The sequence below is a fragment of the Hydra vulgaris genome, chromosome 03 (genome assembly GCF_038396675.1).
Source record: "Hydra vulgaris chromosome 03, alternate assembly HydraT2T_AEP".
NCBI classification, from domain to species: domain Eukaryota; kingdom Metazoa; phylum Cnidaria; class Hydrozoa; order Anthoathecata; family Hydridae; genus Hydra; species Hydra vulgaris.
The window spans coordinates 48,362,098-48,386,588 of NC_088922.1; the positions used below are offsets into that span (position 1 = coordinate 48,362,098).

The following is a 24,491-nucleotide window of genomic DNA, read 5'->3' on the forward strand; positions in this document are numbered from 1 at the left end:
TTTGTCAAATAATGAGGCTTTGCAAAAAATTGCGATGATAGGAGGCTGGGAAAAAAAAAGCCGTTTAACTTCATCCTCCTCCACCCCCCCCCCCCCCAAAAAAAACCCGAGGGGCAACAAGTTGATAAAATATTTTTTGTACTTTTCTGAACTAGACTTATATTTATTGATAAATTTTAAGTGTTATAGTATTATATTATTATAGCGTTATATTATTATAGCGTTCAAAAATTATGACCATATAAAATTTGTAACCCCCTCAAAAAGCCCTTTAACTTCATCCCTGAGGGTCGCCCACAAGTTACATCACACAACTTTTGACCATTTTATACCCCCCCCCCTCTCTCTTGTCATAATTCTTTAGTTACAATTTCCTTGAGTCGTTTCACCACCAACCTCCCCCCCCCCTCCTTCTTTCAAGCACGACGTATTTTAGGGACGAAACCAAACCCCTATTTCATTTAAAAACATCTTTTAAGTATTGCTATTTTCCTAATAAATTAAGTTTTTAAAAGTTTATCCTGTGTATAGCAATATGGCCATTGCGTTGTCATGTTTAATTTCATGTTGCTGCAATCGCCCTTTTTATTGAAATTTGTCACCACCCTAATCCAAATACAACTTTAGCTTCATTAAAAACACGCCACCACCTCTATCTAAATACAACTTTAGCTGCATTATAAATATGCCACCACCCTTATCCAACTTTAGCTGCATTACTAAAGCTTATGACTCTTATAAATCAGTTGTTAAACAAAGTGCAATAAATGCTGCAATTAAAGCCTTGAGGTGAAAACTAACTAAATGATGTCATTAATTTTGGTGAAAACTAATTAAATGATGTCATTAATTTTGGTGGATCTATTAATGCCTATTTAAAAACAAAACAAAATTAATGCCTATTTAAAAACAAAACAAAATTTTAAGTGATAGTGTTTTCTGATTAAATATTTTAAAAAGGTTTTACATTCTCATTATACCAAAAACTAAATATGATAGGGATGTACTTAAAATAAAGTTTGCCTTAAAATCCCAATCTTAAGTACAACAACATAAACAATCATAAACACTTCTCCAAATATATCAACTATAAAATAAAATAATTAATATGGCAAAACAATAGCTTCCAATTGATTCTTTGCATTACATGTAAATGCTAATTTATTGTATAAAACAGAACCACAAAGACCATACTGAAGGTTGTTATATGATGTTCCTTGGTAACAAAAACGTTGTGATTTCAAATAGATAACATTTCCACAAACTTCATAGAGCTTGAGGTCAAACAAAGTTGTTCCACTGCAAACAAAGAGGTTGACGTCGTAAACTGTCTTGCCACAAATTCTATATTGAGTACGAGAATATGAAATTCCATCATTACAAAAATTTGTTATTCTTGAAATGATTGATTTCCCACATAATTCGTAGGAAAAATTTTCATAAACTTTGTTATCATAACAAAATGAAGAACTGATTGAAAAAAGGTTGCCTGCACAAATACTAAAATCACTTTTTCTATAAGAAACTTCATTGAAACAAAATCGATCAGCTTTTAAGTGAATGACTTGACCACAAATTTCATAAATGCTTAAACTGTAAATTGTTCCCAAATTACATATTGCGATACTCAAATTAAAAACGTCATTACCGCATATACCAAATTGATTTCTCTTGTACGACATATTTTTAAAACAGAAGCATAAGGTTTTTGAATGCACAACATCTCCACATACTTCATTATCGTATATGGAGTAGACTAGGTCATTAAAGCAGAATGAATCTATACGTTTGAAAAGACTACTTTTACAGAGTCCATATAGCAATGTATTATATATTTGATTTTCATAACAAAATTCATTTGATTTGTCACTTACTCCATTACCACACTCTTCGTACAAGTTGATTAAATACACTAAATTGTTTTTGCAGAATTGTGTAGCTATTTGGTAAACATTTGATCCACATACTTTGTATTTGCTCTTTTCGTATGATTTATCGTTGTTACAAAACCAGTCAGCTATCAAATGTACATGATCTCCACATATTTCATTATCAATTTTGGTAAATACCGTGTCTTTAAAGCAGAATGAATCAATGAGTTTGTAAACCTTATTTTTACAGACTGCATGTGACAAGATGTTAAATACTTGATTTTCAAAACAAAACTGTGTTGCTTTTTCGCTTACTCCATCGCCACACTCTTCGTACAAATTGATTAAATACACTAAATTGTTTTTGCAGAATTGTGTAGCTATTTGGTAAACATTTGATCCACATACTTTGTATTTGCTCTTTTCGTATGATTTATCGTTGTTACAAAACCAGTCAGCTATCAAATGTACATGATCTCCACATATTTCATTATCAATTTTGGTAAATACCATGTCTTTAAAACAGAATGAATCAATGAGTTTGTAAACCTTATTTTTACAGACTGCATGCGACAAGATGTTAAATACTTGATTTTCAAAACAAAACTGTGTTGCTTTTTCGCTTACTCCATCGCCACACTCTTCGTACAAATTGATTAAATACACTAAATTGTTTTTGCAGAATTGTGTAGCTATTTGGTAAACACTTGATCCACATACTTTGTATTTGCTCTTTTCGTATGATTTATCGTTGTTACAAAACCAGTCAGCTATCAAATGTACATGATCTCCACATATTTCATTATCAATTTTGGTAAATACCATGTCTTTAAAGCAGAATGAATCAATGAGTTTGTAAACCTTATTTTTACAGACTGCATGTGATAAGATGTTAAATACTTGATTTTCAAAACAAAACTGTGTTGCTTTTTCGCTTACTCCATTGCCACACTCTTCGTACAAATTGATTAAATACACTAAATTGTTTTTGCAGAATTGTGTAGCTATTTGGTAAACATTTGATCCACATACTTTGTATTTGCTCTTTTCGTATGATTTATCGTTGTTACAAAACCAGTCAGCTATCAAATGTACATGATCTCCACATATTTCATTATCAATTTTGGTAAATACCATGTCTTTAAAGCAGAATGAATCAATGAGTTTGTAAACCTTATTTTTACAGACTGCATGCGACAAGATGTTAAATACTTGATTTTCAAAACAAAACTGTGTTGCTTTTTCGCTTACTCCATTGCCACACTCTTCGTACAAATTGATTAAATACACTAAATTGTTTTTGCAGAATTGTGTAGCTATTTGGTAAACATTTGATCCACATACTTTGTATTTGCTCTTTTCGTATGATTTATCGTTGTTACAAAACCAGTCAGCTATCAAATGTACATGATCTCCACATATTTCATTATCAATTTTGGTAAATACCATGTCTTTAAAGCAGAATGAATCAATGAGTTTGTAAACCTTATTTTTACAGACTGCATGCGACAAGATGTTAAATACTTGATTTTCAAAACAAAACTGTGTTGCTTTTTCGCTTACTCCATCGCCACACTCTTCGTACAAATTGATTAAATACACTAAATTGTTTTTGCAGAATTGTGTAGCTATTTGGTAAACACTTGATCCACATACTTTGTATTTGCTCTTTTCGTATGATTTATCGTTGTTACAAAACCAGTCAGCTATCAAATGTACATGATCTCCACATATTTCATTATCAATTTTGGTAAATACCATGTCTTTAAAGCAGAATGAATCAATGAGTTTGTAAACCTTATTTTTACAGACTGCATGCGACAAGATGTTAAATACTTGATTTTCAAAACAAAACTGTGTTGCTTTTTCGCTTACTCCATCGCCACACTCTTCGTACAAATTGATTAAATACACTAAATTGTTTTTGCAGAATTGTGTAGCTATTTGGTAAACACTTGATCCACATACTTTGTATTTGCTCTTTTCGTATGATTTATCGTTGTTACAAAACCAGTCAGCTATCAAATGTACATGATCTCCACATATTTCATTATCAATTTTGGTAAATACCATGTCTTTAAAGCAGAATGAATCAATGAGTTTGTAAACCTTATTTTTACAGACTGCATGCGACAAGATGTTAAATACTTGATTTTCAAAACAAAACTGTGTTGCTTTTTCGCTTACTCCATCGCCACACTCTTCGTACAAATTGATTAAATACACTAAATTGTTTTTGCAGAATTGTGTAGCTATTTGGTAAACATTTGATCCACATACTTTGTATTTGCTCTTTTCGTATGATTTATCGTTGTTACAAAACCAGTCAGCTATCAAATGTACATGATCTCCACATATTTCATTATCAATTTTGGTAAATACCATGTCTTTAAAGCAGAATGAATCAATGAGTTTGTAAACCTTATTTTTACAGACTGCATGCGACAAGATGTTAAATACTTGATTTTCAAAACAAAACTGTGTTGCTTTTTCGCTTACTCCATCACCACACTCTTCGTACAAGTTGATTAAATACACTAAATTGTTTTTGCAGAATTGTGTAGCTATTTGGTAAACATTTGATCCACATAACTTATACTGACTCTTTTTGTATGATTTATTGTTGTTACAAAAGCAATCAGTTTTCAAATGAACAACGTCACCACATATTTCATTATCAATTGTGCTGTAAACTTTGTCTTTAAAGCAGAAGTTAATGCTTTTATCATACACATTGTCACTGCAAATAATGAATTTTGATTGAAGGTATGACTTTCTTTTGAAGCAAAAGTTTGTTAACTTTAAGATTAGTTCATCACCACATAATTCATTAGTTATTTTTTCATATATTTTAGATTTATAACAAAAGTATTTTTTAATTTCAAAAATTTCATTTCCACAAAGGCTGTATTCAGATTTTGGGTATGATTTACCTCCTCTGCAATGGTAGGAGCTTTTCAATATTACGTCGCTTCCACACATCTGATAAAGTTGTTTATTGTATTTTTTACCATTATTGCAGAAGTAAATACTGTCATCAAATGGTAGATTACCACACATAGGCTGATTAACAACTTCATATGTCCTTTTTTCATTTTCTAAGAAAAGTAATGGCTATAATAAAAACTATTTTTAATAATATGAAAAATATTTAATTATACTATTTTTTAATTACTCTTATAAATTAAATTTTAATGTTTAAGCTATTGTTAAGGTAGTACTAATGATTTAATAACAAAGGTTAAAATATCAATGACCAAAACTTAAAATTTTATGTGAACTTTGTAATTAAAGTCATTACTAAGAAGAAAGAAAGAAAAAAAATTCTTTTAACACTTTTAAGCTAGTTTATTAAACATCAAATTATTAAAATTAGATCAAATAAAAACTAATGTTTAAAATTCTAAATTGTTTAAATTTTTAAAATGTTTAAAATTTTATGACAGTTTTGGAAAAAAAGTAATAGGAAATGTCTTTCAGAGAAAGACATGTTATTTCTAAAAATCAATAGTCTGTATAAATTTTAAGAGTTTAATTTTACTCTCGTTATCAAGTACAACATAAATCTAAATCTTTATCTAAATTTTATACTTCATAATGAGGGTATCTATACTCCCTCATGATAAACGTATCTATACTCCCTCATAATGAAGGTATCTATACTCCCTCATAATGAGGGTATCTATACTCCCATGAAATATTGTAGTAAAACCAATTCAAAAATAAAGAGTAAAAAAGTTTAATTCATAATGATTTTTTGGTTTAATCAATTAAGTTAAGCATGTTTTTTTTTTAATTTTTGTGGATATCTCATGGATAATTTTAATACAAAAATATAATTTTTTACTATTAACTAATCCATTAAGGTTACAACCCAGCAAAAGCCATTTTAGGCTAAACAAAAACACATAGCATGACTGTCATCACAGTCAGTTGTCATGATGACAACTGACTGTTATGTTTGCTAATAGTTTTATTGTTTTTTCTTCAATTTGTAAAACTCTATTTCTATTAGTTTGTTTAATTTTTACCATTTAATTTGGGTTTTTTAATCACTTTTTTTTCCATTATTACACTACAAAAAAGTGCCACAACCATTTTTTTTTTTGTTGATGAATATGGCATATATAATGGCCACTTTTATAAATTTGAAATTTAATCCACTTTTATAAACTGGAAATATAATCCACTTGAAATTTTTTTTATTGCCAATATTATTAATATTAGTACCAATATTTTGGCATTCTTTATTTATCTATCTATTTATTTATCTCTTTTCATTCAACCATTCTCTTCTACTAAATGTTTGTTGTCGCTGTCATTATTCACTAAATTTTTGTTGCTGCTGTTTTGTCCTTATTTATGAAATTGTCTTTTTATTATAATTGTTACTATTTTAATTATTATTGTTATTATTATTGTTGTTATTATTATCATTATTATATAATTAGTATTATTGTTATCAGTTACTATTACTATTTTCATCATTGACTATAAGGTTATGTTGTATATTCAGGTATTTACTTTATATTAGTACTTGTACTATTGTAAATTTCCTTGAAATGTTATAACTATTTCGAAATATATTTGGTTTGATTTGATATAATGATAATGGCCCATAATCCACTTTTATTTATTTATTTATTTATTTGACTTTACTAAAATACTTTTTGCTTGCTTTTATTGTTAATGATTTTATTAATAATTAACAAGTTAAGTATAAGCATTGACAATAAAAGCAAGCAAAAAAAAAATGATATAAATAAAGTAACTTACCTGTTAGTACAGTTAACTGTACAAAAAGTTACTGTTTAGTAGACAAACATAAATTCTTCTGCTAATTTTTCAAACAGTATTAATATCCAATTTATATATATATATATATATATATATATATATATATATATATATATATATATATATATATATATATATATATATATATATATATATATATATGAGTTAATGTAGCTTGCCAAATTTTCTAAATTTTCACAAAATGTTTAAAGTTTTAAGGATGTTTTATTAGAGTTATGTAATGAAAATATTTCAGCCTTCTTAAAATTAAGGTTGAAACAGAATATAAAAATAGTTCTTCTCGGAGTTCATATACTAACATGTAAGCTAGTTTTTTAAACATCAGTACAAACATTCATTTTGCAAAAACTCAAAAGTTAAACTATTTATAATTAATAAGTATAAATAAAGTTCTTCACCAGTAATTTGGTAAAACTACAAATAAACTTAGTATTATTATGCTACTAAACCAAGGAAACTACGCTTTACGAAAAACACTTTTATAAATTTTTTAAAATTTACTTTAACACATACATTTGTTGCTTCTATTTTGTTAAATTAACAACATCCCCATTGCCAAGATAAACTTTATTGGAGTTTTGTAATTTTTACGAGTAAAAATTTTCTTGTAAAAATAGATTTCAACACCTTATGAATACTCTGAATAGTACTAAAATAAGCGATTTACCTGTATTGATAATAACACAAGACTTCTATTGATAAACTTAGTTTATCATTACTACAATAACATTGATATTTATTTTAAAAATCTGCTTGTTTTGACGATTATTATATGCTAAACGAATGGGCACATGCTCGTCCTTCAAACTCAGCGAATCGGATTGCGCCTGCATAATGTTTGAAAATATTTTGCCCGTTGGTAAGATACTGTTTGAGTTGCTAAAGCGTTGCTTAGTAAATAAAATTATGCTTGTCCATAAAGTACGTACGCTCTTTTTGTATACCCCCCCCCCCCCAGTATTTTGCAATACGCTTTTTTGAGTACCCTCCACCTTCCTAAAAGTACCTCCACTTTTAACCTATTTATCTAACATTTTATGATATTTTTTTTAGTTCAAGGTCTCCTTTCTTTTATAATTGACCCACTGCCCTCCCATCTCATATACGCTATATTCAGACCCACACTTCCCCTCCGAGCGTATGTACTTGATCCCTTACATCTGACGTCTAAAATAAAATTATGCTTACATCTGACTGAGTATTTACGCGAACGGAAGTCAAAAACTTACATTGAGGATTAGGTAATTTTTTTTGCCGTTTTATTATTGTTATTTAAAATGATATTTTAATTACTATTTTGTTTTAGTTAAAAGTTTCTTACCATCGCTCCATTTGTTTATACTATTGCCGGATTGTGACCAATAATTATTTTCATCGTTAAAAAAATTTTTATCAATGCGTATATAACCTTTTACAATGGATATATAGGATAACAGGTAAAATAATAGTTGCGTTGAATACATCATGAAGCTAAAATTAAACATAATCAAAATCAAACTTTTTAATTACTTTAAAGTAGTTTGAATAAAACATAAAAATCATTAAAAGCAGTGTTTCCTTCCATTACTACCTTCAAGTACTTCGGTTGATGTGATTTGAAATACAATAAAAAGCACTCTATATATAAAAATTGATGGGCAATATTTCAGGACAAATAATTTCCTGCTCAAATATACGTAACCACAGTTATTTTGTAGTTAAGGAAACTTCATACTTAATATTAAAAAATATATACTATCCGTACAAAATATATTATTCGTAAATTATATTAAATTACCTAATGAAACAACATTTTTGTTTATATTAAGTTTTTAACGTTTCTTACATAATTTAGGTATTCTGATTTAAGTGGTACCATTGGTTTTGTTATATTATCAAGATTTCCTGAGAAAAAGCATAAGTATATTCCGGAACTTTTGAATACGTATGTATTCATAACATTATATATATATATATATATATATATATATATATATATATATATATATATATATATATATATATATATATATATATATATATATATATATATATATATATATATTATTGATAATAATTTAATAAAAAAGAGAGGTATTGTTAAAATTCTTGGGCGTAATTCTAGATGAAAATATTAATTGGAGAGAACGTATAAATGTAATTGAGAATAAAATTTCAAAAAATATTGGTATACTGTATAAAGCTAAACAGTTTTTAAACCAATCTTGTTTGAAGTACATATGCTTTTCATTAATACATTGTAATCTAAACTATGCAAATATTGCTTGGTGCAGCACCAACGTTACAAAAATAAATAAACTTCTCTGCAAACAAAAACATGCTATTAGGATTATTACAAATAAAGATCGACTCTCCCATACAAAAATTCTTTTTAGTAAACTCAATATATTAAATGTTTTCAAAATAAATCTTCATCAAATTCTTATATTTATGTTTAAACTTGATAAAAAAACGACACTATCTTTATTTTACCTAATATTTAAAAAATATATACAGCACAAGGTTCTCAAAACATAACTTTAGCCAATCCAAAACCTATTATTCAACCACTAAATACTCAATCACAAATCAAAGACCTAATTTATGGAATACAATTTCAAATGATGATCTTAAAACACTCTCTTCGCTTAACCAATTTTAAACAAAACTGAGGCATATTCTTCTAATAAACGACAATGAATTAAATTTCTTCTTAGGCGTTAAATAAGAGTACTCTTATGATTTGATTTATTAAGTTTATATTTACACATTAAAAAAAAAAAAAAATTCTATTGTAAACTTTTACACGATTTAATTTTATCATTTGTTTATTACCGAGGATGTAAAAAAGTTTATACTATATATTTTTGAAATCTTATGTAAAAAGTACCCCTAATTGTTTGGCATGTATTTATATGTGAGTGTGTGCATTCACTTTTTATCTTTTTGTTTTTGTTATCTATGTTGTTTTTTTTGTTTTTGTTTGTTTTTTTGTTGTTGTTTTTTTATTTTTTTGTTTTTTTTCTTAAATATTCTCAATCTAAAAATAAATTTAAAAAAGAAAGAAATAGGAGGATTAAGTAAAAAAAATCGAAATTTTTTTATTTATTTATTTATTTATTATTATTTTTTCTGTCTTTATTTAAACATAATTTTTAAGAGATTTTTTATTATCTTACGCGGTTTTTAAAAGCTATACTATGTATGGTATATATTACGGGGCTTGGTGATAAGAAACTATAGTTTTCTTCTTGCTCCTGTCATGTAAATTTTTATTTATTTATTTTGTTATTGTATTTATTGTCAAACGGTGAAATATATATAATATATATATACACACATATAAAAAATTAGTAAAAAATCACAAAACATCTAAATTGAGCTTTTACAACCAGTTTCTCTTTTAGCAGGATTATCAGTAATAACTAACTTTACGAATTTATCATTACTCTATTCTTTAAGGACATTCAACACTCTTTTTCTGAAATACACTAACGTATTAGATATATATAAAAAGAGAGAGAGAGAGAGAGAGCGAGCGAAAACGAATTCTTCACTTAAACATATAGATCTTATTTTAGGCCAATGTTAAAGATTAAATTATATGTTTAGTTTTAGAGTCCCATTCTTTATTTGACAAAATAAATTACTGATATGAAAAAAGTTTACAAAATATATTCTAGTGTTTCTACGAGCTTGATGTATATATTTTAAAATAAAAATATCCTTAATATTCCTAATTATCAACTTGATCAATGCCTTTAGCTCTATTTGGGTGTTTTTAAAATATAATAATTTCAGCTGTTCCATATTGCGCTCATGACAGTTTGTGTGAGTTTCGACAACAGCTGTAAGATCTGGGTTTTCTCCAATAAGTTCACAATTTCAAGCAAGAGAATCTGATTTATTGTAGAAAATTGTTTTTGATTGCCTGGGAATTTTTATTGTTCTTATCACAATATATTCCGGTATAATGTTGTTGTGCATAAAATATAAGAACACGGAAGCTCGAAAATGATCTTAAGATTATGTCATCAAGAACCGCTCAACACCAAAATACAAATATAACCAAGTATTTCAAATAGAAAATTCTGTTTAACGATACAAAAAATTTTTAACCAAGTTTAGGAATTTTGGAAAAAACCAAGAGATTTAGGAAAAAACATTTGCAAAAATAAAAAAAATCAGGAAGCACTTGTAAAAGAAGATCGAGATAAAAAAAAATTCGAATATGTTACCAAATGAGAATATAATATTTTTTAATTTATTTTTGAAAGTAGGAAATTTCCAACTTTGCGAAAAATAAAGATTTTTAAAACTATAGTTTATACTATAGGTTTTTAAAACTATAGGTTTCATTATAATGGTTCCAAAAAATAGCTCCAAAAAATAGTTCCAAAAAATAGCTATGATAATTGGTTCCAAAGGCTTCGCAATATGATAGAAGAGGTTTTCCAAAATTTATATACTAACAATGTTGATGAATAAGATTGTCATTTCTTATGTCATATTGTTTTTAGGCTTTATTGCATATAAATTTTGAAAAGGTGTGCTGGCTTAGATTTATCTTACATTTGAACATAAAGCAAAGAATATTAAAAACATTTAATTGATATAAATTAAGAAGATTGATTTTGCATAAAAGAGGTTTGAGCATGAGCCAAATAACAATCTTTAAAGTTTATTAGACGAACTAGATGGTTCCATTTTTGATGAAGTGGACCAATTGACTTTTTTTTAACACTACTTTATACTAAGATAATTTAAAAATTTACATGGCATCGAATAAGTGAATAGCAAAGTTGAATTAATTTTTTTGTTTTGGAAAATGATTTTGAACCAACATACCATCATGGTATGTTTAAGATACTTTGTTAATTTTTTGTTGTTGTTTGGTAACAATAAGAGTGATAACTACAATGGAACGAAACATTTGTTCGGCAACTTGTTTAGTAATTTGTTTGGTAATTTGTTTGGTAATTTGTTTGGTAATTTGTTTGGTAATTTGTTTGGTAATTTGTTTGGTAATTTGTTTGGTAATTTGTTCGGTAATTTGTTTGGTAATTTGTACGGTACCCAGATTTGAAATACAGAATTTTAATAAAGCTGCATTACCTGTTCACTGGGAACTTTTAGTACCAAATTTGGGTGAAATGAATGAAGATAAAGGAGAATTTTTTAATCAGGATACTCTTGCAATAGTGAAAAGTTTCCATGGAAATGGGATGCAGGAATGATAAGTAACTATATCTAGTGTTTGATAAACTTCATATAAGAAAAAAACGTTCTACTGTTCACTTTCACTAGTGTTTTTTGCGATTGTTAGAGACTTTTAAGTTAACATAGTGTAACATTATGTAATATATGTATGTTATGTGATGTAACATGACGTTTTGTAACATAATATTTTTGAACTAGTAAATGTTATATATTGAGTACAGTTGTATCTCGGGAAATACGATTATTATTAATTTTATGTTTAACTAATTTTGTCACATCCAGACTCACTCATAAACAAATTAATTTAGAAAAATCAAAAAACTTTGTCAAACAGAGATTCAAATTTTTTTTTAAATGTGATTTTATTAATAGGATGGTAAAGTGAAAAATATTTTGCCATTGAACTTTTTTATTAGAGTCAATATGTACTATGGCGAGTCTAAGATTATTTAAAATGAACAAAAAGTTTGTGTCCGTTATATTAAATCTTTACTTAAGAAAAAAAGAAAGCATAAACTTTTTTTTAAGAAAAAAAGGCGTTGCGTTGACAGTTTTGTTGGTATTGGTAATGTTGACTTTGTGCATGTTTTAAAAAGTGAGCGTTACGTTAGGCCCAATATAGCGTTTTAGCGTCACGTTAGCAAATATAATATAATAAAGGGGGCACTCCACAAAAAATTAGAGATGAATTTATGCTTATTATTTCCATAATACATAGATTGCATACATTTACTAAGATATTCTGCTATCCACCAGTTTGATATGCCTTTTTTTTTACCATATCCTAGAAGGCATGGAACGTAAAGCAAACGTCTTTTGAACGTCTATTGAACGTTTTGAGCGTCTTTTCAACGTTTTGGCCGTCTTTTGATTGTTCAAAAGACGTCTTTTTTAGGTCCTGTGTCCACTGGGATATAGAGTTTTAGTTTTTCACCAGTTTGCGATCCATTGTGTTAAACGCTTTAGAGAGGTCAATAAATACACCAAAAGTAAATTCTCCGTTTGCAAAATAATTTTTAAATTTTTAAATTAATAATGGTATTGCATGTTCAAATGAAGTGTTTGTCTGAAATCCAAACTGTTTTGAATAAAATAAATCATTATCTTTGAAAAAGATATAAAATATATTAAACATAATTTGTTCAAATATCTTAGAAAAAATGGAAAGTATTGATATTGGTTCATAAATACAAGTATTGGTTTTATTACTTCATTTAAATATTGGTTAAGGTTTTGCTGCTTTGAAAAACACCCACTTTCAATAAACATTAACCAATTTTTAATAAACGCAATTTTAATTCCTTATAATAGCTAACAACAATCTTGCCATTTATGCTATTAAGTCTGGAGATTTATTTCGTTTTAAGCTTCTAAAAGCTGTGTTAAATTCCTTAAATGTTAGTTTCTCTTTTTTTTAAGTTAATTTATAGGCCAAAAAATATATATACAAACCTTTAGTTAGGTTACTCTTTTTTAGTTTTTATGCATTTAGCTTTTAGATATCTATCGTATAGTCCCTGTTTCATTTTTTTGTTTATTTTTGTTCCATAGTATACAATTTCGTGATTACATAATAAAGATTCGTTAAGATTGAATATACATACAAATATAAATAATCACAAACATAAATAATAAACAAACTTCTGTAATACGAACTGTAAGAAGAACGCGGGAAACTTGCAGAAGACCAACAGGTCTTATCATCAAGAACCTCTTTACATTGTCAATAAATGGCGTGATTGGTATATTATTCCGACACTTTTAGATATTTTACTACCTAAATAGGCGATATGTTTATTCCAATTTAGATTTTCGTCAATAAAAACACCTAAAAATTTAGTAACATTATCTCTAAATATTTCTATATTTTCAATAAACAATTTTGGAAGAGAAGATTCGAGTTCTTTTTTTTTATAAGAAGGATGAAATAAAGAAAACTTCGTTTTACTTGAGTTAATAGAAAGTTTATTTGCCCTAAACCATCCAGAAATTTTTTTCTAATTCTTGATTCATTTCTACGCACAGTTCGTTTATAATTTATCCATTTGTTCGTTCTACCCCTTATGCTATACATGTTAAGCTTTGATAATAATATTTTGTGGTCGACTGTATCAAAAGCCTTAGAGAGATCTATGAATACACCTAATGTAACTTCTCCGTTTGTAAAAGAGTTTTTTATTTCATCAACTAGGTGAAGGATTGCGTGCTCAGTTGATGTATTTTTTTGAAAGCCGAATTGCTTGGAGTAAATAAAATTATTTTTTTTTTAAAAAGTATATACTCTATTGTGCATAATTCTCTCAAGTATCTTAGAGAATGTAGAAAGTATTGATATTGGTAAGTAGTATTCATATTGGTCTGTAATTGCCTATTTCACTTGTATCTCCTGATTTAAAAATAGGTCTTACTTTTGCAGTTTTTAGTTTTTCAGGAAGATACTTGCCTTTAAGGAGTGTTTAAATATTTTAAATAAAGGAACTTTAAGCTCGTTTTGGCAATTAATTATAATGTTGCTAATAATATCGTCGATTCCGGTTGCTTTGTTTCGTTTTAGGCTTTTAAAAGCATTGTCAAATTCTAACATGGTTAGTTTTTCGTTATTCAATTCATTTTTATTACGATCTAAATATTTATCAAAATATTTATTTACACTAGGAACTTGGGATGCAAGTTTAGATCCTATATTAACAAAGAAGTTGTTAAACTCATTTGCAATGACGTTTTCATCATTAATTGTTTTGTGGTTGATTTTTATAGGTTTAGGAAAGCACGGTTTGTTAATTTTTGGTTTACCAATAATTTCATTTAATAATTGCCATGTTTTCCTAGAATCTGTTTGACACCTTTCAAGTAGTTTATCATAATAACTAGCTTTAGCGGTTTTTTTATAAGTTTCTCAAAGAGACTTGCATAATTTTTGTATTCCGATTTTGTTTTATCGCACTTTTTTTAAGGTACTTTATATATAATCGTTGTTTCCGCTTAGTGATTTTTTAAGACTTTTACTCAACCAAGGTGAATTTATGTCTTTAAATTTAATTGTTTTTATTACTTTGGGGAAGTGTTTATCGTAAAGAAATAAAAAAATATCTATAAACGTATTTTCGCTTTGAAGTTTTTCAGGCCTTTACTAAACCATTGTAAATTTTTTTTTCTAAATAGTTTTTGTTTCCTTTGCGAAGTGTTTTTCATACGAGTTTAAAAAATTGTTATGGAAATTGTAAAACATGGAATTTGCATGATTAAGGGATTTTAATGAAGGGATTTTAAAAGTCGACTTTTCTTAATTCATTATTATTATTTTTTTTTTTTATGTATATTTGTGCCTTTCATACTTGTATATTTCGTGTTGGTCTGTTTATTACGGGGAATAACACCATGTCGAAACAAGCGATTGTAATAGTTTTGAGTTGTATATCATAATGATAATATAAGTTCTCTTTTTTTCTAAAGAATTTTTTAAAATAATATTCTAGAAGTGATTTAAGAATTTTTCTATTGACTTTTTTGGCGGTTTACAAGTCGTTTCGCATTTTAAATATATAAATATTTTAAAATAAAATTTAGATAAATTTATCAATAAAATAAAGGTCAAGACAGAAAGATTTTCTTGTGGTTTCAATAGTAACAACAAAAGAAACAATATAGGATGTCAAACTATCCAAATCGAACTGAAGAACTTAAAAAAACAAATTTAAAAAGGTTTTTACCCAATATAAAATTTTTATTTGATAACTTTTTTTCCTGAAAAATGAGCATTACCTTATCATACCTTTGTTTAAATTAACAACGGCCAATATTACAATACATTATCTAATATATCAATTTGTCTGATTGACACATTAGTAAAAATCTAAAATCTTTCATTTAGTCGATAATGCGGTTAGTATTTTTTTTTAGATTTGATAGTTTTTTTGAAGTTCCAACTTCAAAAAAACTATCAAGCGGACTAAATTGTTGTTTTCCTTCATATAATACTGGAATTTAAAGGTTTGCTTCTTTCTTGGCAAGCTCATCTTTAATGACAAATCCCTTGTCTGCTATAAAAAAGGTTTATCAAAATTTTATATTTCTAAGAAAGCCGGATTTATTTGTTAGTTCTTTCAAAGTAGTCTATTTGCAAGATTCAATCATCTTTAATAAATGAGTGGGCCAATTTGAGTCTCAAAATTGGCCCAGTGGCTACTACATTGTATATTTTGTACAAAAACGTATGATCTGTAGATAATGAATCTACAACTTTCTAGGGACAATTCTAGGAATAAAATGAGGGGGATAAAAAAAAGTCCTCAAAACTAAAAATCTGCCGACTGAAATGTGTCAAATGCGGATTAGCCGTCTTTATTCTTTAAAAATATTCCATAGTTTATTATTGACTATATTCCTTATAACATCAAATAGTTATGCTTACCGTAAAACAATATCTAAACGAAGCCTCTTTATTGGGCCATTTACTATTTCTCTCAATAAAGATATTTTTATCTTAACAATGACAGTTTAAAAAACTCATTTTTAAAACTTATAATAAAATTATAATTGCTTGGGCAAAATGAAATTCTACAAACAATAAATTGCACAAAAGCTGTATGTATGTATGTATGTATGTATGTATGTATGTATGTATGTATGTATGTATGTATGTATGTATGTATGTATGTATGTATGTATGTATGTATGTATGTATGTATGTATGTATGTATGTATGTATGTATGTATGTATGTATGTATGTATGTATGTATGTATGTATGTATGTATGTATGTATGTATGTATGTATGTATGTATGTATGTATTTATGTATGTATGTATGTATGTATGTATGTATGTATGTATGTATGTATGTATGTATGTATGTATGTATGTATGTATGTATGTATGTATGTATGTATGTATGTATGTATGTATGTATGTATGTATGTATGTATGTATGTATGTATGTATGTATGTATGTATGTATGTATGTATGTATATACGTACACTCTTAATTGAAAGGTGTAAAATTACAACGTTTTGGTGTTTATTACCTTAAAAGCTGCTTTTTGATAGTTAGTTTAGCAAAAATTTACACCGTTTTGGTGCAATTTTTTATAAAATGGTGTAAAGTAAAACCTTTTTTTATTCACTGCATCATTTCAAAAAGGTGTAAAAATTAAATATTGTAAAGTTTTTCTTCTTTTACACCTTTTAATAAAACGGTGTAAGGGTGTTTTACAACTTTTTAAAATTTTGTAATTAAAGTTTTACACTGTTTTACATAACGGTATTTTTCATAAAACCGCTCTATTTAACGGTGTTTCGCAAAATAGTGCAAAGCTGTTTCACACTTTTTATAATGCAACTTCACACCGTTAATTTAAAAGGTGTTTTATATTTCAGATTATTACCAACATTATACTAACATTAGATGGTGTAAAGTTGTTTTACATCTTCTTTTTTTTTACAACAATTGCCAACAGTTTTACACCATCATAAACTTATTACAAAAAATGTTTGTTTATGTTCATTCATATATTACGTACGCACCGAGGGGAAACCATTTCCGTACAGCGTAAGGAGGGAGGGGAGAGGGGCGGAAGATTCAACAAATGTGCTTACGCAAACGTTTTGATAAGATCAAAACCATACTTTAAAACAATTAAAACATAGTTTAATTGTTTTAAAGTGTGGTTTTCATCTTTCGAAATTTGAAAATTGAATTTTGTCGGAATAAAACCTTCATAATGCAGAAGCTTATAAAACAATATAGACATTTTAATTATAAAAGTTGCTTACATCAACAAAGAAATACTTAAAAAGAAAACCAGTTTTTTTATGTAGAGTCTATATATATAATATAGTTTAAAATATATAGGAGGATAAGGAGGAGGGGGAGGTAAGACCCCCAAGCAATTGCGCGCATGGGGGGAGGGAGTATAAAAATGTGCAGGTGTAACAGGGGGAGAGGGACCAAATCTGGAGATTTTTGCGTACATAATGTAGGATAGCCCCTTACCCATCGGGCACGAGTACGTTCATTGTATGTACAGAAGACGTTCGGACGAAACATACAATTTTATTTAAGATTTGGTTCAGATTGGAAATACTGATGTACGTCCAAATTCGAACGTACGCTGTATATCAAAACTTGATAACAGAATTTATATTACAAATTAGAATTTAAATTGAAAGTACAAATTAGACTTTTAAAAACCTAATTACAAGCCTATTCTGAACCAAAACTTGTACACAAATGTATTTTTAAAACTTTCTTTTTGAAATACTTAGACACCGTTTAGTTTCAATATCAACAAAAAATAAATATAAAAAACAACTCATAAAAGATCAAGATTGAGATTTATTATTATAAAAATCTTATTCTCCTTTTGCTTTACAGCCATACCACTACCATCTTATCTGTCGAAAGCATGTTTTAAAAGATTACCAAAAGAGTGGTGCACCTCATTTAGTGTATACTTTGGCATGCTATCTAAAGTAACATAAAATTTATTAGCTTTATACAATTATATATATTAAAAAAATATTTTTTATAAAGCAAGAACAAAATAATTTGGCTAATAGCGTTAAAATTTTTATATTATATCAAAACCGATCTCTGATTTCCTTAGTTAATTGGCAAACTTAATGCAGTAAATAAAGCACTTCTTTTAAATAACTTCAAATATATAGTTCATCGTCTACTGACAAGCAGCTAATAGGTTGCCTCACCATTTTAACTGACAAAAGAATGATTTTTCACTTTGTACTAAATCAAAAACTTTTATTTAGTTATAATTTATACCAATATATACTACGAACGTGCTCAAAAAAGTGTATTAATAGATTTGTTACTTACCAAAAGAAAACATTTTGCTATGTCAGAAAGTTGATTATCAAAAATCTAAAAATCCTCCAAATTATCAAATTTCTGTACATGATATGCAGAATGTTTGTGTTTATGTGTATCATATATCCACTATCTTCCACTGCTATTCGAGTGAGCAAATGAATTACTTTGTATTAAAATTCTAAAAATTTGGTAACAAAAATGTTTATTATATAATAAAAATAAATAAAAATAAAACCAGACTACATTTGGAAATGTTTAATATTTCAATTTTGCTAATCCGCCAAATTTGCTTAATACCTTGATATTAAGTATTTTTTATTTTTTAATATTTTTGTATAAAATGACTTTAAAAAAATATTTTATTTCAGATATGAAATTAGGAGTTCAGGCTTGGACATCAATGGCGTGCGATCGAGCGCTATTGATGACCACGCAAATAATTTTATTTTTTGACAACTTGACCACGACTGTTTAGATGTTTATATGATTTTCAAACATTTTATAAATGTGCTGAAAAAAGAAACGCTAAACTTAAACTAGGAAGGAAATTAAAAAAATAATAATAATGAAAAGAGAAAACAATTCCTTACGAAAAAGAAAATATATCGGCACTAAAATAAAACTCACAAATCTTAAACTCGAAGCGAAAATTACTTTTTCTTTACTATGGATGTCAGATATTACTATCAAAAATATTTAAAAAATTACTGCAGATATTGCTACAGAAAGATGTTACTAAAGAAAGATGAAAGATATTGCTACATGAAACATGAAAGATATTACTACAGAAAATACTATAGATGCCAGATAATACTGTCCTCACAGAATAATTCTGTAAACAAAAAGAACCTTATAAATCTACAAAATAAGTCTATGAGATTAATCCACTTTCAATCAAATAGCTTTGACTCGGATATCAAATTTTGACTTGGATATCAAAAATTTCAATCAAATAGCTTTGACTTGGAAAAATAATGAAATTAGATCAAATTATCTACTTGTTGAACAGTGAATTTCTTAGGATATTATACACGAATGGGCTTCAACAATTATTTCAAGTTTACAGGTAATATTCACAACCACAATCTTAAATCAGTATCTTGCAACAACTTATCAATTTCATCAAAGCAGACTAAAAATCAATAAAAAATCATTCAATTTATTCCTGCAACTCCTTACCTAGTGAAATTAAAAAGTCTACCAAACAAGTAAATAGAAATATGTTTATTAAACAAGTAAAAGAGTTAATCATGAAAATGAAACGGCAAAACAAGTATATGAGTATGTGTGTATGTATATGTGTTTTTGTGTAGAATGTATATGTGTATCCATATGTGTGTATGTATACATGAATTTGTGTGTATATATATATGTATATATGCAGTAGTGTACGCTTGGATTTTGGTCGGTCGCCCGGCGGGCGACTGAGAGTAATAATTTAGCTAATCTCGGTCGCCCGCCAATGTTTTCAGTCGTCCATCACCATTTTTTAACATAATTCGCATTTTGCGTAATTCTCATACAGTAAAGTCTTGACTATCTCTCCTAAACTCGATTTTTTTTAAAACATTAAATTTTTTTTCTGACTGTTGCAACTGTTTTTTATATTTAATGAGGATTAGATTATGAATAATAAGGAGAGATAAAATAAATCGAGCGATAATTGTTCAAATTAATGTTGTTGTTTTTTTTGCAACGTAATTTGATTGGTAGCAAAAAGATATTGAATAAAAGCAAACTTTTTATGTATTATTTTTTTAATTACGCAATTTGATTTTTATCTTGGTATTTCTCTTAGAATGTTACAACAAAATAATATTTAAATAATAAATAATGCGTACGTACGCAGAAGGGGGGTGTTCGTTATTATGTTAGATAAAAGTCATCTTCTTTAATTTTGGACGCATAAATTTTGCTTAATTTAAATTTGGACGCATAAATTTTGCTTAAAGAATTATTGAAATAATAATAATGAAAAAAAAATGTGTGTATATGTTTATTGTGTGTTTGTGTGTATATATGGATGTGCGACGGTATGTATGTGTATATGGGTATATATGTAGGTATGTGTTCATATGCATTATACATAACAATCACAAAAGGTTATGAAAAAAAGTACTGAAATAATATAGCTAAAAATAAAATCATAAAAAAATAATTAAAAATAAAATAGTTAGAAAAATCAAAAAATACTTAAATTTTTAATTTTATTATATTAAATACTACACTATTTAATTACATTAAATAATACATAAATATATAAAGTTATTATATAATGTAATAATATATAAAGTAAAAATACATTTAAATAAAAATAAAATTCAAAAAAATTTAAATGTATATATATTATTGAATAGTATATATATATATATATATATATATATATATATATATATATATATATATATATATATATATATATATATATATATATATATATATATAAATATATAAATATATATATACATATATTATACATATATATATATATATATATATATATATATATATATATATATATATATATATATATATATATAATATATATATATATATATACCTATATATATATATGTATATATGTATATATATATATATATTATATATATATATATATATAAATATATATATATATATATATATATATATATGTATATATATATATATATATATATATATATATATATATATATATATATATATATATATATATATATATTACGTATATCCTTTTTTCTTATTGTTCTTAAAAATAGAATTTATTCTTATTTCTAAAATTAATGTTGTTAGAGTTATATTAATAACAGCATTATTATTAGGTGTTTACTTATTACTATGTGATTGAATATCATAGATTTTATTATATAATAGTTAAGCACTATTTAGCTTAAGCTAATTAACTTCTTAAGAACTATATATTAATACAGTTTTGAAATACAAATTACTTAAAAATAACAAGATAATTTGTTTAAACAAATATAATTATATTTGTCTAAACATCTTATACCAGCCTATATGAATATTTCATCAGTCTCATAGAAAATAAATTTTTATTATTCAACTGATTCGATAAGCTATTTTATTGACAAAAAATATTTTAATTAACCAAATGTAATTGCGCCGAAAAAAAAGTCCGCATCATCCAACGTTAACAAAACGTTATAATTCCGATTTTAAAATGTGAGTATAACCGAAGTGAGTATAAAATGTGAGTATAACCGAATTTTCCGATTTTAAAATGTGAGTATAACCGAATAATTTTAAAATGTGAGTATAACCGAAGTTGTTATAACGTTGTAATTCGATGAAAAGAAACGTTAGTGTAACTAACGTTACCACAATGTTACGATTCCGATAAAAATAACGTTAGTGTAACAAATGTTACCATAATGTTGTAATTCAGATGAGAAAAAACGTTAGTGTAACTAACGTTACCACAATGTTGTTATTCGGATGAACAAAAAACGTTAGCGTAACCAACGTTAATACAACGTTGTATTTTGATAATAATTGGAGTTAGTGCTGCCGATGTTATTACAACGTTATTACAACGTTATAGCACAAACGTTACAAAACCACCGTTAGTACAACGTTGAAATTCTGATGAAAAATAACGTTAGTGAAAATAACGTTATTACAACGTTAAATATAGTTGGTCGACGTCGCCCAACATAACCTATCCTAAATCCAACGTTGGTTCGACATTGGGTGCCCACTGGGAGAGTCACATCACATGGTACTGACCTCAGGATGGTAACAATGGTCAAGATGAATCCTTCAATAACCTCTGGTGACCTACAGAACAGCATACCAACACTTTCTAATGTCTCAAAGCGCACAATCCGTCACAGACTTTCTGCGGAACTAAACTTACCTGCACGAAGGCCATTTAAGAAGCCATTAGTAACTGAAAAGATGAGAAAAAAGCGCATTGAGTTCTGCAAGAAGCATCAAGATAGGACAGAAGAGCAGTGGGCACAGGTGATGTTCAGTGATGAGTCCATGTTTCGTCAGTTCTCTGATGTTAAGCTTTTTGTTCGTCGACCTACTAGTTCTAATCCTACCAATCCTAAATACACATGCAAAACTGTGAAGCATTCACCTTCTGTAATGGTGTGGGTTTGTTTTTCTGCTCATGGCCTCGGAGATTTATACTTTTGCCCATAGGAGAAACTATAAATGCAAAAAAGTACCTCAACGTTTTGGATGAATCTCTAATCAATTTCATGATTATTCATTAGTGCACAATTTTTCAACATGATTCAGCACCATGCCACACTGCGAAGTCTGTGAAGCAGTGGCTTGGATCAAAAAACATACAGTTGCTTGATTGGCCTGGAAATTCTCCAGATCTCAACCCAATTGAAAATCTTTGGATGTTAATCAAGAAGCGCGTATCTGCTAAGAACTGCAGTTCATTAGATGGTTTAAAAAATGCTGTTCGTCATGTATGGTGTAAAGAAAATACATCAGGACTATGTGAAAATCTTGCCAAATCCATGCCCAAACGAACTAGTGCTGTGTTAAAAAACAAAAGATATCCTACCAAATATTAATAGTACATCTGTTTAAAATGATTATACAATGTAATAAAAATAATTGAACTTGTTTTTGGTGAAAATATTATATTTTTGGAAGTATTATTGTTTTTGAAAGTAATTATGAAAAGTAATTATGATGTTGCAAGACTTTTTGCATTTGTGTACACATTGCAAACATTGATTTGTGTAAAATTGTGCCTTGTTGCAAGACTTTTTGCCAGCACTGTACTTCCATACAACAGTAAAGGTTCAGTAATGTTAACCCATTAGGTCGATTTTCACTTATTGTATTCCTCAGATATGTTTATAATATCCTAAGAGTCTGAAATTTAATAGCATTTGCCTTTTTTGTTCAATTTCAAACTTGAAGTTATTGTCAAAAACAGTAATATAATTTTGTTTTTATCAAACACTGTTAAACAAAATTTATTTATTTTTGAAATAAAAGCCTACCCAGCCGGGATTTGGTCCTAAAAAGACGTCTTATGAACGTTTAAAAGACGTTCTGAATGTCTTTTGAACGTTCAAAAGACGTCTTTTTAGGACTAAATGCCGGCTGGGTAATGATATTTGTTTTTTTGATATTCATTAAATTTTTCTAATGCGCAGAACTAACTGTCAAATTTTGTTAGTAAAAACTTCCCAAGTTCTATACTTTAGTACAAAATGAAATGCAATACATACAGCAATTAGAGTTTACACCATTTTAAGATTTTGAATATGCCAACCAGTTTGATCAAGCAGTTTATACTGAACTTTTAGATTTTTTACTTTTCATTTCAATTTCATTCCAAGTCTCCTTAAAATTACTGATCATATATATTACAAAGTGCTCCGTTGGTAGATTGTTGAAAACAATTCCACAGCCTGGAAAAGTGGATAACATTTCATTTGTAGAAAGTATCTATCTCCAATAGATACTTTCTACAAATGAAATGAATATTCAACTTTTTTATGTTTATATTAGTTTGAAAAAAGAACGTTTTGCAGAAAAAAAAACAGTAAAATTTTTACTTTTTTTGTGAGGATAAAAAGATTTATTTAAATGGTTTTTAAATATTTAAATTAGATTATAATGGTTTTTAAATATTTAAACTAGATTATAAGTTGATATTTTTATGCTTTTAGGAGAATTATGACTATGTTAAATTAATAGCTTCTTTATTTTAGAGAAATTATTAACTTCTTTAACATATATATATATATATATATATATATATATATATATATATATATA

General features: G+C 27.1%; 1 protein-coding gene and 1 long non-coding RNA gene across 3 annotated transcripts; both read right to left on the minus strand.

Moving 5' to 3' along the window:
* Window positions 1-920: 920 nt before the first annotated feature.
* LOC136078232 (uncharacterized) lies at window positions 921-8,303 on the minus strand. 2 transcript variants are annotated; one of them, XM_065793497.1, is made up of 3 exons: window positions 8,260-8,303; window positions 8,011-8,159; window positions 921-4,969 (listed from the first exon to the last, which is right to left on the minus strand). In XM_065793497.1, the coding sequence occupies exons 2-3, from the start codon at window positions 8,153-8,155 to the stop codon at window positions 1,104-1,106; spliced, it is 4,011 nt and encodes a 1,336-aa protein (XP_065649569.1). In that variant the 5' UTR covers window positions 8,156-8,159; window positions 8,260-8,303; the 3' UTR covers window positions 921-1,103. The 2 variants fall into 2 exon arrangements, with proteins under 2 accessions (XP_065649569.1, XP_065649570.1); XM_065793498.1 differs by lacking the exons at window positions 8,011-8,159; window positions 8,260-8,303 and adding an exon at window positions 7,357-7,562.
* Window positions 8,304-18,208: 9,905 nt separating this feature from the next.
* LOC136077760 (uncharacterized) lies at window positions 18,209-18,897 on the minus strand. The gene is made up of 2 exons (XR_010637257.1): window positions 18,720-18,897; window positions 18,209-18,353 (listed from the first exon to the last, which is right to left on the minus strand). It is a non-coding gene; the product is annotated as an uncharacterized LOC136077760 (long non-coding RNA).
* Window positions 18,898-24,491: the final 5,594 nt, after the last annotated feature.